A 19,163-nucleotide genomic window follows, 5' to 3' on the forward strand; every position below is an offset into this window, starting at 1 on the left:
CCTGTTGTATCTAGGAAAGAATGGAAGGAGATAGAGAAAATTAAAGGTGGAAATGGAACCTTTACCTGTTGCGTACCTGAATTTCGACTCTTGAGTGCTGTGTTTGTTGATGCTGCACGCAAGATATTGATGATAACCGGCTTCTAGCACGTCGTTAATACTAAGAACCAAGTTATACAAACAATATTTATAATCACCCTGATACTACTACAACGAGTGTAATGGTAAGTCGGAGGTCGAACCACAAGATGCTAGACTAAAGACTTGGTGTGGGAAGGTTATATGGAAGGTTGGTTGGTGGGTGAACTTAACTAATAACAAGAATAAAAAGGGAAACTCAATAATGAAAGACAAGCGGGGAGTAGACTACGTCCACCCTAGGATGGTCTAATGGAAATAAACATAAGCTAGGTCAAGGGAGTTCGAACGATAATCAATCAAGACACTCTAGATATCGAGAGGAAGTTGGTGACCCTATAAGCCACACGAACGACCTATAATCTCCCTATGTCTCTCTAGGAGTGGCAGGACAAGATTCGAATCGAACATCTATCAACAACCATCATCAACCTCAACCCTAATCCTAAATATTGAAGACAAGACCAAACCTAGGGTTTCTCTAACCTAAAACCCCTAAAAAAACTACTCTAGCATATTGAAGACAAAAGCAACAAGAAAAGAAAGCATTAAACGTACTCTAGAAAGCATAAATGAAATGAAGAACAAGAAAGCAATAAAGAAAGTATAAAGGAATTGAAGAACATGAAAGCATTAAATCTACACTAAAAAAGCATTAAAAGAGAACATAAATGAAGCAATAAAGATATGAAAGCAATAAATGAATTAAACTTACATAAATGAAAGCACATGAAAGTAGAAGAAAGCACAAAGGATTAAATCTACACTAGGGCAAAAACAAGAGAAATGCAATAAGAGTGATGTTCTAGAGTGAGGCATAAAGGCACCTATACTAGGCATCCCCCCCAAGCATGAGGGGTTTACAGAAATGAGGGGTATTTATAAGCTAACGAACAAAAGGGTTAAAATGCCCTAAAAGCCCTCGGAGTTTGGTTTGCGAAGAAAAGAAATCGCGCAGTCTGAGGCCTCCATTCGGCCGAATGGGACCATGGTTCGCCCGAATAGTACCTCATTCGACCGAATGGAGGTACATTCGGGCTTTCCAGTGCGTTTCAGCATCAAACTTGAGCATCACAAGACCATTCGCCCGAATCCCATGGGCATTCGCCCGAATCAACTCCATTCGCCCGAATGGTTCTTCAATTCGCCCAAAACAGTGACTTTCTAAGCCAAATCTATCATGTAGCAACTCCATTCGCCCGAGCAGAACCCCATTCGACTGAATGTGAGGTCGAATGGCTTGAATTCCATGCCAAACCGTGTCTTTGAAAGACCGGAAGGTCCTTGAACTTTGCAAGGCTCTTGGTTGTGACTTGGAGAGGCTTCGATTCTAATCTTCGATCAAAGCATCGAAGTCTCGTACGCAACGTAAAATACCTTGAAATCTCCAAAAATACATGAAATTACCTCAAAACACCATGGAGACAAGAGCAAGGTAAAATCATGCGTAAAGTGTGTAAAAAGCAATCTAAAACGCGAGACTCAACACTACAATGAGGAGATAAGTGTGCTCTAAAAACGAGCACATCAATTGACCGTCGTTGTTGGTGGTGCTACTGCCGAGAGGTCCGTTACAGAGAAGGCTTTAGATGGTGGGTTAAGGGCCGTTGAAGATGGGGTTAACGGTCAAAATTCTTACCCTTATAAAAAAGTTGTATAATCAAGTTGTATTTTCTTATATTTGTCTTAAAATTTAACAGCTTAGGTAGGATGATCTAAGAATTGTGTTTCATTTTCTTGTATGTTAGATTGTGTTTACTTTCTCCATTTCAAAATACTCATTATATTATTGAAATAGTAACATTATTCATCTCTAATCTTATTTCAGCAATTTCAACTCATAAATAAGAAATAATATAGTCATATGAGATTTTATTTACTTCATACAATCTAGTATTATAATATGTAATTTTCATAAATTTTCGTTTAGTTAAAATAAAGATATTTTATATCAAATTACTATAAAATTACGTGAAAAAAATATAACAAGTATTGGATAATTGAAATGTCAGGAAGTATTAAACAAGAAATTGCAACGACCCAATAATTGCCGACAAACATTTTACTTATTTAATTATTGACAAATAACTAATCTTCTTATGAATGTATTTCATTAGATTTGTGATCTGTATCATGTTTTGATGCTAATTATTGAATTCTAATCGGTTTATAAAATCGTTTATTCACGTACTTTGACTATGCAAGACGATTGCATAGTAGCACGATCACAAGTATTTCAATCCGAATCTATATTTTTTTAGTGGAAAATGGCGATCTAGTTTCATTCAAATAAATAAGATATTTTATATTCACATACATTAAAGTCTATTTATCTTTTTTTCTTTAATCACATATATATGTACCGGTCATTTTTCACCAATATTTGAGTCTTTTCTTATAGTTCACAATTTAACTTGTAAACTTACATGATAGATCTAACTTGTAAATTAACATGACACATTAAACAAAATATTTACTTATAGTCTAATTAAGAAAAAGATCCTCTTTTCCCAAATCTTGCAGAAAAACCACAACTTTAATTATGATGTTCTACATATGATTTTTTTAAAATAAGCCTACACGTGAATTTGGTTACAATACAAGTGGGATAACTGAAACTAGTAAAAAGCTATATTATTATTATTATTATTATTATTATTATTTCCTTAATTTTCTAATGTTTTTCCTATTTAGAATATTCTACATTATGGAGAGATAAATTTGATTAATGTTTTTGAAACATATTTAGTAAATAAAATATATACATGTGAGATTTCGTTAAAGTCGTCTTAATGTATATTTGTTTATTATATATTTTTTAGATTTTTTTATCATGCATATTTAGAGATATCGATGCTCAAAATTTACTTTTAAAATTGTGCAAAAATAAACGAGAAGAAAAAAAAAAAGATGAAGTATTATTATTATTATTATTATTATTATTCATTGAAACATTAAACAATGAACAAATTATTGGTCACCTAAGAACTCTAGAAAAAAAAATATTTTTTTTATATATTAATAAAAAAATGTGATTTTTAATCATGTGAGGGTAAAGACAGGAATTTAAAACTTTTTTGTGTTTTTGTTTAGTATTGACTATTGAGTAGGTTGATTTGAAAATAATGGCTAAATTATAAGGAGATAGTTCCGAATAATTTGTAGTCAAAGTAGGCGTCTCCTTTTTATTCTTTGTGACGCCGTTACAACTTATATTTGTAGTTGTAGGATATTTTATAGTAATAATAGTATATATAATATAATACTTCTATAATAAATTTAAGAAACAAAATACAAAGCTGTCCGTCCCTTCCCTTCCCTTCCAATTTCAACTTCATTACACTCCCAAAATCAACTGTGATTCAAGAGAGTTATCCGAAAATCAAAACCTTCGTTTCTAGTCCAGAGTGAGCATCATCGTATCATCATGGGATTGGGATCGGGAAACAAGCACCAAAATGAAAGCCAAGCCTTCAATCTCGGTTTTTCCCAAAACGGTTCCGCCTCCAAATTATATGACGACGATGGCCGTCTCAAGAGAACAGGTACGCTAACGTTGTGAATTGTGAATTGTGAATTGCGGATTGTGGATTGTGGATTGTGAATTGTGAATTGTGATTTGTGAATCGTGAAATTTGAATTTAGGATTTTGATTTAAGCTCCATGAATTTACAGGGAGTGTGTGGACGGCAAGTGCTCACATAATAACGGCAGTAATTGGTTCGGGAGTGCTGTCATTGGCATGGGCAACCGCACAACTTGGATGGATAGCTGGACCAATTGTTATGTTGCTATTTTCCGTAGTCACTTATTACACATCTGTTCTCCTTGCCGACTGTTACCGCTCCGGCGACCCCATATCCGGGAAGCGTAATTACACGTACATGGACGCCGTTCATGCTAATCTGGGTATTCTTTTGTGTTTTAATGGTCTAAATTCCCATTTAAAATACTCCCAACTCCCAAGTCCCAACTAATTTTCATACGTATCTCACTATTTTAGGTGGTCTTCAAGTCAAATTATGTGGACTGGTTCAGTACGTAAACTTGTTTGGAGTCGCCATCGGTTATACAATAGCTGCATCTATAAGTATGACGTAAGTTTTTGTTTTTTGTAATTTTTAATTTAATTTTTTTTTAATGATCAGTTTAGCATGTCGTAGTTCACCCGGGTCTATTTTGAGATGAACCATGGTTGGTGGGTATATTTTAAACTGATTAACAATGAAATTTATTTGAATTAATGGACAATAATTCCAATTATTTCTAATAATTTACATATATTTAGGAATTAATATTAATTTCATCGTTGTATTACATTTAAAATATTTTTAAATACCAAAATGAACATTTCTAGATATTTTTGTTTCATGATGAGAAATGAAAACCTATCCATTTTAGTCTACATGCTTATTTTTCGATTTGTCTGCCTAATTAATACTGGATGGGTCTTTCTTTCTTTTCTCAAAAAAAACAAAAAAAAAAAAAGTGGATGGGTCTTGCAAACATAGAGGGCAGAGGCTTTCAGATTCTTTTTTACATAATGTACTAATCATATCCAAATTATGCTTTGAATAATATTTATGTCAGCGAAATATATAAAATAATAATAATAATTTAATAATTGTAATTTAACTCACATAAGTTTAAAGCAACATAATTGTTTACACAAAATACCTAAGTACTTCATAAAACATGGTTACAACTTACAAGAACAAGGCAAGAAATAATACACCATGGTAAAGAAAATCTCCCACTATTCACCTATATTAACATTAGCTAACGGGTTTGGCTATTTAAGGGCGTGTTTGGAGTAGCAATTTAAGTAGATGTTTAACGAGCCTAAAACACTACTTTTAAAAAAATGTCACAGTTTAGTAAAGTGGCGTTTAACAGTACATGTAGTTATCTTCAGAATATTACATGTAGCATTCCAAAATAAAAAGTAGTGATTTACGATTTTCTTTTCATTTTTCTTAACAAACTATATTTTAATAGTTAACACAATCGCTACTTTTACTAATCATTATTAATTTACGCAATCAAATATCTAACAGCTGCAATCGCACAAGTATCCACTGCTACATCTACTTTTCTTCAACTACTTAGACAACTAACAAATATTCACCGTGCGCCGAGCAGGCCTTAAATGTTAGCTTTTTTAAAAAGGTTGTATGAACCAGCCTTTTCTTAGTATTAGAGGGATCAAGAGCAAGCCATTTATCAGATGAAAACAAATCAGTCCAAATGGGTTTTACGCAATCAAAATTTATGATCAACCTGAATGATAGTAAATTACCTTTTACAAGCTTATCTTTTTATAAATGTGTTTTGTGGTTTGAGCTCATGACTCAACTTCCTTCTTGGGTGTACACTTGTACGCACTCTTCCTTTTAGTGATAATTTTCATGTATACGCGCCCTCTAGATGAAAAAATAAGGCTTTTAATCACTCACCGTTGATGTTAAAGTCCCTGCCCCTATTTATACATGTAAGAAGGTGAGTGCTTTACTCTTGATATCTTCTCCATATCATTTGGCATCTGCTAAAACATTCTTATAATTTTGTGAGCATGATCCGTAGATGCATCTTCCTTATTGTACATTGTGAGTGACACATCCAACAGGGAAACATCTTACACCACCGTTTCATTACACTTTTCAGGGCTATACAGAGGTCTAATTGCTTCCATGAGAATGGAGAGAAGGGAAAGTGCGACATATCAGCAAACCCTTACATGATTATCTTTGGGGTCGCAGAGATATTATTTTCCCAAATCCCAGACTTTGATCAAATTTGGTGGCTCTCCATTGTGGCTGCAGTCATGTCTTTCACCTATTCCACTATAGGTCTTGGTCTTGGAATCGCTAAAGTTGCCAGTAATGCTTCTTCCTATATATATCCTAGTCCGACTAAATCATTACTTTTTCAAAGACATCAAAGACTTGGTTTTGTTCTCTAAAAACCTCTTGTGACTGCTCTTTCATGTCTGGTTCTCTTTCTGATTTGCGGTTGTTCTTGTTATTAAATTACCCTACAGTAAACGGAAAATTCAGGGGCAGTCTGACTGGTATTAGCATTGGCATGGTCACACAAACTGATAAGATATGGAGGAGCTTCCAAGCACTTGGTGACATTGCTTTTGCTTATTCTTACTCCATGATCCTAATTGAAATTCAGGTGATTTTCCAAATATTAAGGCTCAAGTATTATACTGCTGCTAGCTGCTACCTAACTTGGTAAAACTGACAGTGATAAAACTACAGGACACTGTACGATCACCACCATCGGAATCAAAGACAATGAGGAAGGCTACACTAGTAAGTGTAGTAGTAACAACCTTATTCTACTTGTTATGTGGATGCTTTGGCTATGCAGCCTTTGGGGACTTGGCCCCCGGAAACCTCTTAACTGGGTTTGGCTTCTATAACCCTTTTTGGCTGGTAGACATCGCCAATGCTGCCATCGTGATCCACCTTGTTGGTGCCTACCAAGTATACTGCCAACCTCTTTTTGCCTTCATCGAGAAATTTGCCTCTGACACCTTTCCTGATAGTGATTTCATCACCAAGGAAATCCAAATACCCCTTCCTGGAGGTTACAAGGCTTACAACCTAAATCTGTTTAGGCTTGTTTGGAGGAGTATATTTGTGATCATCACCACCATAATCTCAATGCTCTTACCCTTTTTCAATGATGTGGTGGGATTTCTTGGAGCACTTGGGTTTTGGCCCTTGACTGTATATTACCCAGTGGAGATGTACATCTCCCAGAAAAAGATAGCTAAATGGAGTACGAAATGGGTTTCCCTTCAGATTCTTAGTGTTGCTTGTCTCATCATCACCATTGCTGCTGCAGCTGGATCCGTTGCTGGGGTGGTGTTTGATCTCAAGTCTTATAAGCCTTTCAAGACCACTTACTGATTCTATTTCATCCATGATTAGGACTTGAAGGAGGCACCAATGCCTTCTGACTGACTCTGTAATTGCTTAATTGCTAATTGTATTTAGATTTATGTTGTATTACCTTTATAATTCACATAGCTCTTCCCCTTTGTTAACTGCTAATGCAAGTTTTCAAATGGAATTTGCAATTGTTTCTGGATTCCCCTCAACTGCTCGACCTTGTATGCGACCCAACTTTAAAATGAAATTTAAATTATGCAAAACCATATATATTGTAGACACAAGCTCTACTTTGGGAGTTGAGAAACAATGTACATATATTTTATCAATGCCGTGGTTTCTACAAGACAACTTGGACCATCTTCAACAGATGTCATACTCAGTTATTTTGAAGGGACCCTACTCCTTTCAAAGAAGATTAAACATACATTGAGTGGAACCTCATTTATTAGTTTTTATAAATGCGTCAGAATTTTCAAATTAATATTTCTTTTAATAAAAACTTTTTTTATAAAATTTAAAATAAATGTTTAGTGTTCTTTATTTGGTAACTTTTTCCTAAACTAATTGGCGACGGTTTTCGCAACATTAAGTTGAAGTTGAGGCTCTAAATAGCTTTGCTTCATGCTGTAATTAAAGGTACATAATGTAGCTAAAAAAGAAATTGCTAATACTAATAAGTGAATAGACATACTAAATACTTATATTGAAAGTTTTTAAGTTTGAGTTTGCGTACAGAAAAGAGTTTTAACAAAATTCTTTTAAATTTAAATTATTTAACATCGCATGTTAACATAATTTAATACACATTTGAAACTAACAAATATTTGATAAACATCTCGATAATTAGTAGTATGTATTGTGTAAATTGTTATCAATACAATTTTTGTGTATGAAACAAAGTGCCTAGAGTTTTTCTATACTCAACGTACTATCTTGGTAGTTTTCACAAATCTTTATATAATATAAAGTGGTAACAAAATTAATGGATTGACGCAACATCTATTATATATTATGTGGATTCTTGCTTAACATTTGAATCAATGAAGTTATAGTTGTTGTAAAGTGTTTGTGCAACATGTATTTTGTTTTTTCTAAATTTAAGAGTTCAGACAAAGTTTTAAAGTTAATTAAACCTCGTAACTAAAAAGAGGTAAACTTAATTATCTGTTGTTTATGAAACATATAAAAATATACATGAATCGATAAACATAGTCAATATATCCTACTATGCAATCCCTTTAAATTCATTACATTACATAAACTGATCTGAGAGTTAAATCTAACAAAGGTAAAAGGATTAAAAGAGTAAGGTACAAGGTATTCACTTATTTGAGGTCATGATTCAGGTTCTATGATTTCTTAAAGGAACATACAATCGAATAATATATTACTAAGTATATAATGAAGTATCACATTCTTATGTATATACAGAGTTTTAGTAACGTAGGCTCTAGTTCTCTTAATGCATAGAAGCAATTGTTTATAGAGAATAACATTAAACCTGACAACATTCACTAGTGGAAAAAATATCAAATACTGTGATTTTTTGGCCACCATATGCTGTGGTTTCGACCCCAAGCGTTAGTGGTAGTAGCAGATACGCTTTTTTAAATGCTGCGGTTTTAAACCGCAGCACAAAAACACACTATATGCTGCGGTTCTAGGGGAACCGCAACATATAATGTGAACACTTGACACATGGGCAATAAAAACCAACTCACCCCGTCCTAACTTGATGTTCAACGACAATGCTACAAAATTCTAATACACCATCAATAAATTCTGAAGATTCAATGCTTCCATACATCCAAGAACGATGTTTTGTCATCCTAAGTGTGATTATTAATTCGAAACAAAATTAATAATACTTTTTCACATATATACTGAAACCTAATTAACCATAAAACTAAGTAAAAATCATTCATTTAACCCTAATTTACAATAATTAACCTTCATAATCTATAAATTGTTCAAAAAATATGTATATTATATTCTAATAACAACATTGATTTAACCCTAATTAATCCTAATAATATTACAACATTCATTAAACCTTAATTAACCTTTATATTCTTTAAATTGTTCAAATTATTTTTATTCTAATAACCAAAAATACATATAAATCAAAATAATTAACAATCTAATAATATAAAGTTGGACAAATATAATACTAGCAACTACATTCACAAATAAAATCACATTTAAAATCACATTCATAAATAAACAATATCATTTAACAATAAAAATTTAAAAAACAATAAAAATTGGTATCAAAAGAATTACGTTGTGTATCTAGATGAAGAATAGTTACAATGTGACCTATAATGACATAAGAAAAACAAAATTAGTAATTACAATCATTTTTTCCAAAAAAAAAAGAAAATAACAATCAAAAACACCAAAACCACCATGAAATGGACATTACCTAAATAGTTTCGTGGGTTTGGAAGCAGATTTCGATGAATGACAATAGAAAGAAGCAAATTTCAACAATTTCGTGGGTGGGTTTTCAAGAATTTTTGTGGGTTCGAAACAGTAGCACACGAAGAAGAAGAAGAAGAAGACAATGGCAAATGTTTGTGGGGTTTCGTGGTTTCAATGGCAAAATAGTCGTGTGGGTTTCGTGGTTCCAAACAAAGAAGAAGAAGGAAGCAGTAATGGCAGCAAGCAAACAGTCGTGTGGGAAAGAAGAAGACAATGAAATAGTTAGTCGTGGGAAAGAAGCTAAGTTTGTGTTATATCATAGGCGTGTTTTTTTTAAAGAAATAAAGGGCTATATGCTGCGGTTCATAAAAAACTGCAGCATTTGAACCATTTTATGCTGCTGTTTTTTATAAACTGCAACATTTAGCTCTTTATTTTTTATTTGCTTCATTTTTCAGTATATTTTATAGTGCGTCTCACACAAATCACAACATATATCACGCAGCACTTGACATTTTTTCCACTAGTGATTACTTTTTTAGTTAAAATAAGTACAATCTAAGTTGTTCACAAGAATGTAATCATTGTATGTTTTAATGTACTAGTTGGTGGGGCGCGTACTACGCACGCTCAAAATCCTATTTTAATGACAATTTTGAATTTAATCGAAGTAATTAACTACATTGTATAGAATTTACAATACTTGATATGTAATTTGTAGTTGTTTAATGGTGTAAGTAAGCTGAACTTGGCTTTTAATAAATATTTGATTAAAGACATTCCAACAATTACAAATCTATATATTAGTGCTTCTAGTAGGTACCATGAGTACATTATAATTCTATAAGTGCATTTTAAATGAACTCTTAGGAGCTCAATCAAAACATCATCATTGAGTGAAGTCGATTCAATTTTCATCCATTGTATTACCCCTAATAGGCAACAACATTTCCTTGCATAATAGTCACAATTAGTTTTGTTTTATCATCACTAAGAATGGACATTACATCAACTCATAGCAGATTTTCGCATTATGGTGGACACTTTTTACCTAACTCTCGTTCTTTCTTATTCATATTTCACTTCAACCTGACTTAAGCTTGTGTTCGTATAAAGAAATAAAATATATAAAGTCTTATGCTTCTGCAGTGCACTGGAATCTATAAATCGAATTTTAAACCAAACACCAATACAAATTCATACTACAAAAACTCAGTAAATAGTAAAGTTGAACCACAAAATATAGAGAATAAGAAAAAGGTTTTGTAATCACAACTTGCCCTATTAAATCATTTTTGAGTTTCAAAAGTTATGGGCTTCACACCCATTTACTTCTATAACATATTCCGTCCAATAAGGGAGAATCATTGTAACTTATAAGACATATTATAGACTACAAAGGCAACATGAGCCTTTGGTTCTTGTCCCCATGATTTTTCAATTGACCAAATTATGTTGATGCAAAGTACTAAATTGAAGAGTAGTAGTCTTTGTAATTTCATATTGACAAAAAATAAAACCTTCCATACCATTAGAACATAAAAATTACATAGAAAAATGAGCAGAAAATTACACAAACATTACCTTTATTATGCAAGAACTTCCAATTGTCTCCCTGGATTTGAAATTTAATGTTACCTAACCCTACCGATAGCACACACACCCAACTTGTGCCAGATACACCCTAATCAAATCAAAATGAACACAAAATGTGTCCATTTTTCCTAGAAATCAGTACAACTGAGATACTGTTATTCAATAATCTGTACAATCGAGATCTTGTTTTTCAGAAGAGAAGGAAGAACTTTGCTTCTGCTGGAATGGAGCAGGTGAAGGAGCAGAGAAGAATGAGGAGCAATAGCGGTCGATCTTTTCTTGGTTGATCCATGCGTGTGAGAAGGAGCAGGAGCAAGAGCAGTTGAGCTTCGCTTGTGCTGATGCGTGGAAGAATATAAAAGGAAGGCGGAGAACGTGTCAAAAGCGGCGAATGTCAATTTGCTCAAATCCCAAGCATTAATTAAGCAAGAAAGCAGTTCTAATGCTACAAACAACAAAAACAAACTTACTAATCAAAATACAACTTGTAATGAAGGATAATTAAACAGCGAGACACACATGCACAAGAACACAACATGTACAAAAAGAACTGCATTCTCAAGATTACAAGCCCTTCATGTATAAATACTTCTGAAATTTTAACATATGATTCAAAGATTCCATTCTCAAAACTGTACAACTATCAAATCCAAAAGAAAGAGCTGATATGAACCGATACTATATCAAGAAACAATTGGTGGCATTACAAAAGAACTATTTCAAAAACCATACTTCTATCAGGCTAAAGAAGATGCTGCCTCCAACAAGTACAAGACCATCAAACAACATAAGTAAGAATACACCTTTAATTTTTTTAAACAAGTGCATAGCGCTTCTTGCTGATTGGAATGCATAAATAACATTAATGACACAAGGATAATTAAACACCTAAGGTGGGAAATAAGAAACTGCAAATACCTTATTTTACCCCAAAGAGTTCAGCCAAATCCCCCCAAACTGCAAAAGTATAACAATTTTGCAATTAGGTAACAATCAAAAGAAATAATAAACTAAAACATTACTTCTAAACTAAAAATATGTAGACATAGTCATTCTTGTACTCGTAAAGCTAGGCAAGGATCCTTGTCTTTGTGCTTTGCAAGGTTCTTGCCTCTAGGTTATTTTTTTTTTAATTTAGATATAAAAACAAAACACTCTTTACAAATGAAATCATGATTTAAAGCTTGCTCATCACTGGGTTCTCAAATTCATGAGTGAGAACACCACACAAATTAAAACTTTTACTTAAAACCAGAGACCAAATTATAGAAATCATCATAGATTTTAAAATCAAAGCATTGTTGTCCATTTGTTGATTAACCACTTTCTCACCAGAACTTAATATTGATCAAGCTAAACTTAAGCACTAATTTTAAATTGAGAGCAATATTTGCTAATAAGAAAATTACAACTTTTAAAACAAAGTAATAGCACCCCAATCAAACAAACAAAATTCATTCTTATCATTCCAAATGCACAATTGATCAAATTCACCAACACATAATGACGGTCAAGATTTTATAATCTATACAAACGATTATTATCCAATATTAAATTCCAAAAGCACAATACCAATAATTTAATACGTCACTGGAGTCAAGCCGGAGCATCCAATTACATAAATAATAATTCAACAATTGAATCATCTTTATACAACAATAACTATAAACATAAAAATGGGAATTTCAATGTGGTGAATTTAATATACATAATCAATATACTGTTTCTAAGATATTAACAAAAACAACATATACAATAACAAGAACACCAAAAATATATGCAAAATAAGATGAATATTAAGATTGTAAACAAATTCGGAAACTTCTATCCATTTCAAGATACTTCAATTGCCCATTAACAAAATGCAAAGCAAGTAGTTTAATGAGATAATTAATAAGTTCATAAAACTTGGATCATTACCATTATATCATAATTTACACATGCAAGTACTAAAAAACATAATTCTAAATCCTAAATAAAAAACCTAATAGAAATAGATTTGAATAATTTGTTGACGATGGAAGAAGCAATACTTTTGGAATCCTTTGGTTCACCTTTAAACTTGCGCACACATTACAAAAACTTTCAATAATGAAGACGCTTCCCATCATTTTTTTACAACCCCCAAGAAATATGTGCCTTTAATAACCCAAGTATCATGTGTAATAATGTTAAATGAAGTGAATAATGCAAGTTAACAAATTGATTAAAAATGTTTTATAGAAGTCATTTCTACAACATAAAATAATGTCTAATAGAAGTATTAGCAAGGACATCTAAATAACAGAGATACAAAGTCATATTAATAAAAACATAGCTCTTGTAGTATTAAAGACATTGTTCGTCTCTCCCAAAAATTGCAAGCGACTCTTCCAAAACAAAAAAAAAAAAACAAAAAAAAAAAACAAGAGCATCTGAAGTAGTTCATTCCCACAAATTGCTCCGCAATTGCTCAACAAATTCATACATTCACATATAAAGAAAATACAAATATGAAAAATCAAAATAAAATCAACTGAACTATCAACCCTCTTTTCTTCATTGTCTTCACTTGAAAAAGTAAGCAAGGATAAAATAATAAAATTAGGGTTAATCAGTATAAAAATCCTAAATTCAAGTCACAAAAACCAAATCAAAATTCAAATAATTACTCAACAGAAGATAAAATTAAATTCAACCAAAAAAACCAAATAAAGCAAAAGATGAAAGGTTAGCAAGTAAGAAAAAGAGTAACAAATATATTTCTAATGCAAATAAAGGAATTTTGATACCATATATTGAAATTTTAAGGGAATACCTTAGCAATGTTTGTAGGTAAAGTAGCTCTCTCTTCTGCCTTTGGAGTCCATATCTTGATATCATTGTCAGTTACACTACTGGCGAGAACTGCTGTATGAGGATGAGACTCGATGCAATTGACCACGTCCCTATCAGCTTCCATTAAATGGATGAGCTCTCCACCTTTCTTTCTCCATATAAATATTCGACCACAATCAAATCTGCTCATTACATATTTGCTCTTAGGCCCAAAGAAACTTACACCCTTGATTGTAACATAATTACGGTGACCCATTTACACTTGGGGAACAAATCTAGCTGCCACTATGGAGCCATCACGTCCAGGTTCATCGGCATCACTGTGAGTTGATAAAGAAGATGATGGAACAACATTTGGTCTCAATCCCATATCTTTTGTGAAAAGGTATATATGCTCTCCATCGTAGGATACAACAAGCTCACTTTGGTCAGAAAAGGCCAGAGCAGTTATCATAAATCCGAGCATACTCATCAAATCCTCCAATCCAAGCAGTTAGGAGTTCTAGGATCAATTACAATAGCGTTTAACTGCACAATTGACCTATCACTCGTCGAATCAAGAGTTGAACGAGATTTAAAAGTTCTGTAACAACTTTAGTTCTCGAATCAAACTGTATCAACATAAAAATATCTGTATTCAATAGGGTAGTTACGATACAAGGAAATTTAACATGCTATACAAGCAATATCAGGGGAGTTAGTCTACAGAAGACTTCCTGGACAAACAAGAAAAACCAATCAAAATAGTTTGTATACAAATTAATGAAGAAAATAAGGCAACCTTAGCACTTCAGAAACAATGAATATAATTTGTCAATCAAATGATAATAATTGTGTTGTTTAGGATACTTTGAGGCAAATGATAATAATTGTATTTCTTTAAAAAGTAATAAATGCAGAACAAAAAAAGATTCCTCCAAATTTAAATTTAAACAACTTCTCAGATGTTCATTCTAAATCACAATATACAAACATGCTCCTCAGATATTCAGTTAATGTTTAATTCTTCAATCTATTGTTTTCTTTATCAATTAAAGTGCATCCTCCATATCTCATATTAAAAACTTCAATCAAACAAGCAAAATAGTGGACAAAGGCTATTATAATAAGGGCAACCAATCAAGTACAAAAGGCAGTCAAAATCACATTAAACCCTTAGCATGAAGGTTCTCAAGAACCTTCGATTGATTTGTGAAGCAGTAATTATAATCCAAACCTTAGCATGAAGGTTCTCAAGATTTTTCAGGTTAAGCAAACTAAAATTAATTTTCTCTCAATATGAACACCCACTTCAAAGCAGAAAAGCAAAACCCTTGATAAAAATTGGGATTTCATAGCAAATTTGAACAAAAAGAGGAGGGTTTAACAATAAAATTAAATAGAAAGAGGATAGAAATCCAAACCTTAGCAAATAAGATTCGCAAGAATCTTCGACTGATATACATTTTCATGACCTGATTTTAGGTAGCATCTCAACTAGGAGAGAGAAACGGAAGCCATGGACGTAAAACTCAGAAAAGAGAGCAAAATGAAGAGTAACTTGGTAGATAAGCATGAATGAAGTACAGTATTCCAGGACAAGAAAAGTAGCTACAGAATGCCAGAAATTACTACGATCCCTCAGCCATTGATTCAAATAATATTAACAATTTCATATCATAAAAGATATCTGAAAAGCAAAGGAAAAAAATCTCAATTGTAGTCCAAAATCAATTACACATGCGAAGAGCTACAACAGAAAACCTTGATCAACTACATTCCTTAGTACCTAACCGAAGATTATAGCTACAAATCATTGCTTTCTTCCTCTTCCTTTCTTTGACGGCTGTGCCTCCAATTGTTCTTTCCCTGTGACTTCTGCTATATCCATTACAGAATACACAAGACAAGGAACTATATATCAGCGAAACAAAGGCAACAACACTATTTTCAAGTCCATAGAAAAAGTCTTCGCTAAATCTCAACAAAAGTAGGAAAGAAAGAAGAGTGGAGAGATGGGGTAGAAAAAAGAATGGTACCTTCAGGACCACGAGCCATCAAAGCAAAGAATATATTATTGAGCTTCTCCATCTTTGCATCTTGTGCTTGATCAGTCTTAAATTTAAGGCACTGGCGGTCACATCAGCAAATACTAAGTCAGAAACTCGAACAAGGATCTATTTACTTAATACTACTGCGGGGATTTGCATCTCAAATTGATTGCAGCAATAAATGGAAATTTTCAGGCAACTCAAATGAACGTCATTCCACACTAACAAATATTAATACACAATAGTTATTGGGTCTTAAGTCTTAACTTATCATATTCTGAGTTCTAGCACAAAGCAGCAGTACACAAACTGTGCTTAATAATTAACCCAATTATTTGAAAGTCAAGCTAAATATCAGAATCCTTGCAAATAATGGTCAGCTGAAGAGTTAGGCAAGCCTTCAGGACTTCACAAAGCAGACAATGAAATCAACAAAAAAACTTGTGTAACTTGAACATCAAAACATCCTCACTGACAAATCGTCAGAACTCACACTCATTTTAAATTACATTCCCCTTTAGATGTTCTTCTCCTTTTTCTTTATTAACAGTAAATTCCAACAATACCTGCTCAACTGGTAGACATAATACCTGTGTATAACTTAAGCATCCATTTATAGTTGTGGGAATCCAAAGTTTGTTTAAGCTATCAACATTAACAGCTAACTTAATCTCCACATAACATGTCAGACAACTGACACACTTATCGATTACCATAAGAGAAATCCACAAGTGTCTCATACTAAAGCAACCAGAGGCTAATACCAAGAGTGACACTCTAGAGAAAGAAAAGCTAGAATGTTTTCCACATTCCAACAGTGAACTTATCCCAAATTACTTTCTGAATCAATCCTCCAATCAGTTAAATCAAAATAAAAGCATGCCTAATCTTTGTAGTAACTATTTTAAAAGCAGGCTACATCATATTCTATCAGAAAATTATGCAAAACCATCAGAACTAAGGATTCAATATGACAGCAGGCTTCTCTTCCACAGCATAATATTTCGATTTCTGTTCAACCCCTAATTGCTCCAAAACCATTCACCACATTGAAAATCCTTCGGCTATAGAAAATAAGCCAATGCCAAACTTGATAAATCAGACAGTAGATAAAATATAAAGCCAAGTCTATAAATCCTCAGCCTACTCACAGCTTGACATCAAGATCACGAGCCTTCATGGGAATAAACCTAGTAACCAGGATTGAGGGTTGATCTGAGTCGCAGAGTTTTAGTTTTAAAAAGCATGCCTCGATTTGCGCCTTGTACGCCTCGAGCTAAAGCTCAGCTGAAAACGCCTTGGCCAGGTGAGGTAAAGCCCACTACATGAGGCATGCGCCTTGGGCGCCTTGATGTGCTTCACGCCTTGTGAGCCCGGTGTACCTGCTTGTTGGGCTGAGTAATTGACTTATGCTTGTTTGTTCATAAAAGAAATAAAATTTAAAACCCAAATTTACTTAAATATGAAGTTCAAAAAACCGTTGCTTATTTAAAAAAATAAAAAACATGCGAACAAGAAAATAACTTTCGGAATTCTTCATATTCTCATCATAATAGTTTTGTGCTATAGTGGTGTTTCCCGCAAGGATAATGAATGTTTTCAAGCTTGTTGATACTAAAATATGAATATCATGTTCTTCGAAGTGTTATATATGTTGTAAAATTGATTTTTAAGCTTTAGTGAAAAAGTGAGCCTCGCCTAAAAAAAGCTCACGCCTTCGCCTTGCGCTTTGCGCCTAAGCTCTAAGGATCTTTTGCGCCTCGCGCTTCTTAAAAATAAGCACGGAGTGGGGTCGGGACTCGGGAACGAAATTCACCAATTTTAAAAATCTAAGGTCAGGTCGATAAGGTTTTTGGTCGAGTTTTCATAACTGGCGAGGCGATTCAAACCAGATCAAAGTACGATTTGGGGTCGATTACTAGAAGTAAGTAAAAATAAAACATAGAAAAATAAGTTGAAAGTGCTAAAATAAGAAGGAAAAAAAAGGAAAATGAAAAGATGGAGGAAATAAAGAAGATAATTATTATAAAAAAGGTAAAGGAAAAATTTACTCATGTGGCTGGGCTTTTCTGAATTGCTAAATACAGCCAGTTGGGCATTTAACTTTTTCTCTTCTCAAAGAAAACCTAGAAGAGTGTATGGAGCATTGTTACTCGAAACGCAATACGGTTTGGAACGTGAGACGAGAACGAAAATACGAGATGCTATCGAAGTGACTCAAACATGCTATGACATGTGCAAGTAAAAGATAACAAAATGTAGAAGAAGAAGAAGAAGAAGTGAAGAAGGTTGTGTTAGAAAAAAGATGGTGAAGAACGTTACAATGAGTTGTTTCAACAAGGGACTCCTTACCTCAAAGGTATTTCTTAAAATTATCAAGCATACTACTGTTATTTATTACAACCATATATCTGGACTAGATTGCACTACCTTACCTTCCCACAAAATCTAACCGATTCATTCCCCCTAGAATATTCCATCTTATGTTACTGCAAAATAGCCAGCAAGTTGTACTTAATCTGTTATGCTGACACGTCATTCCTCTTCTATAACAGATTTGGCAGTTGCTGCTTGTACTTGCCTTCTTTGATAAGTAATCCAACGTTTCTCCCTACTGAAGGGCATAGCAGAACGATGGGTATTTTTTGGTGTTATAATTTACTCTAAATAATTATCTAAATATAGATACTGGTAAATAATAGATACAAGTACAACACTAAAAAAATCCAACAGTAGAACAGTAAGGAAGAAAAGAAGAAAAAAAGTAAAAGTAAATAAAGTAAAGTTATAAAAAGTAAAAGTAAACAAAGAGTAAGTCAGAAAATTATGGAGAAAGAAGCGGATGTAGGGATGCGCATGAGTCGGATCTAGATCAGGTCCAACTAGAACAAGATCTATACCCTATTTTTTAATGGACCTATACCTGGACCCAGATCCATAGGGTCTGGAAAATTTAGACCCAGACCCATCTAGATTTGGTCCAAAACAAATTTTACAATATTCGTCCATTCGTATAAAATTATTTATTCATTTTAAAATAACAAGTAACTTCGTTCTTATATTTTGTACTAATTGTGCGACCAATTATATGAAGTATTCCAACATTCAAAATCTGAAACGAAATATTTGTTAAGTCTTTTGATTTTTAAAGTATAAATAGATACAACAACCACATTTCAAATTACATAAACCAACAAAGTTTAAGCAATTAGGGTCAATCATCGAGAGTAATTGGGAGATCAATGGAGAT

The 19,163-nt window shown here is 33.1% G+C and overlaps 2 protein-coding genes across 8 annotated transcripts; one reads left to right on the top strand and one right to left on the bottom strand.

Annotated features, from left to right (window-relative positions):
• The first annotated feature begins 3,341 nt into the window (after nt 1-3,341).
• LOC130799027 (amino acid permease 3-like) lies at nt 3,342-7,372 on the top strand. Its single transcript, XM_057662137.1, has 6 exons — nt 3,342-3,683; nt 3,814-4,047; nt 4,142-4,235; nt 5,803-6,017; nt 6,179-6,318; nt 6,405-7,372. Exons 1-6 carry the CDS (start codon nt 3,566-3,568, stop codon nt 7,059-7,061), a joined length of 1,458 nt encoding a protein of 485 aa, XP_057518120.1. The 5' UTR covers nt 3,342-3,565; the 3' UTR covers nt 7,062-7,372.
• Nucleotides 7,373-10,435: 3,063 nt separating this feature from the next.
• LOC130799028 (uncharacterized) lies at nt 10,436-16,108 on the bottom strand. 7 transcript variants are annotated; one of them, XM_057662141.1, is made up of 5 exons: nt 15,902-16,108; nt 15,652-15,740; nt 15,287-15,552; nt 13,864-14,494; nt 10,436-11,404 (listed from the first exon to the last, which is right to left on the bottom strand). In XM_057662141.1, exons 4-5 carry the CDS (start codon nt 14,137-14,139, stop codon nt 11,222-11,224), a joined length of 459 nt encoding a protein of 152 aa, XP_057518124.1. In that variant the 5' UTR covers nt 14,140-14,494; nt 15,287-15,552; nt 15,652-15,740; nt 15,902-16,108; the 3' UTR covers nt 10,436-11,221. The 7 variants fall into 7 exon arrangements, 4 of the variants coding, with proteins under 4 accessions (XP_057518124.1, XP_057518122.1, XP_057518123.1 ...); XM_057662139.1 differs by having other exon boundaries at nt 15,287-15,740; XR_009039175.1 differs by adding an exon at nt 11,985-12,023 and having other exon boundaries at nt 10,485-11,404; nt 15,287-16,106.
• Between the last annotated feature and the right edge of the window lie 3,055 nt (nt 16,109-19,163).

This window comes from Amaranthus tricolor, chromosome 13 (genome assembly GCF_026212465.1).
Source record: "Amaranthus tricolor cultivar Red isolate AtriRed21 chromosome 13, ASM2621246v1, whole genome shotgun sequence".
NCBI classification, from domain to species: Eukaryota; Viridiplantae; Streptophyta; class Magnoliopsida; order Caryophyllales; family Amaranthaceae; genus Amaranthus; species Amaranthus tricolor.

Coding starts and splice junctions, on each gene's coding strand:
- LOC130799028 (XM_057662141.1), bottom strand. CDS start 14,139: ATGGGTCACCGTAATTATGTTACAATCAAGGGTGTAAGTTTCTTTGGG. Junction 11,405..13,863: donor TACCTACAAACATTGCTAAG/GTATTCCCTTAA, acceptor TCCACGCATCAG/CACAAGCGAAGCTCAACTGC.
- LOC130799027 (XM_057662137.1), top strand. CDS start 3,566: ATGGGATTGGGATCGGGAAACAAGCACCAAAATGAAAGCCAAGCCTTC. Junction 4,236..5,802: donor GCTGCATCTATAAGTATGAC/GTAAGTTTTTGT, acceptor TACACTTTTCAG/GGCTATACAGAGGTCTAATT. Junction 6,319..6,404: donor TGATCCTAATTGAAATTCAG/GTGATTTTCCAA, acceptor ATAAAACTACAG/GACACTGTACGATCACCACC.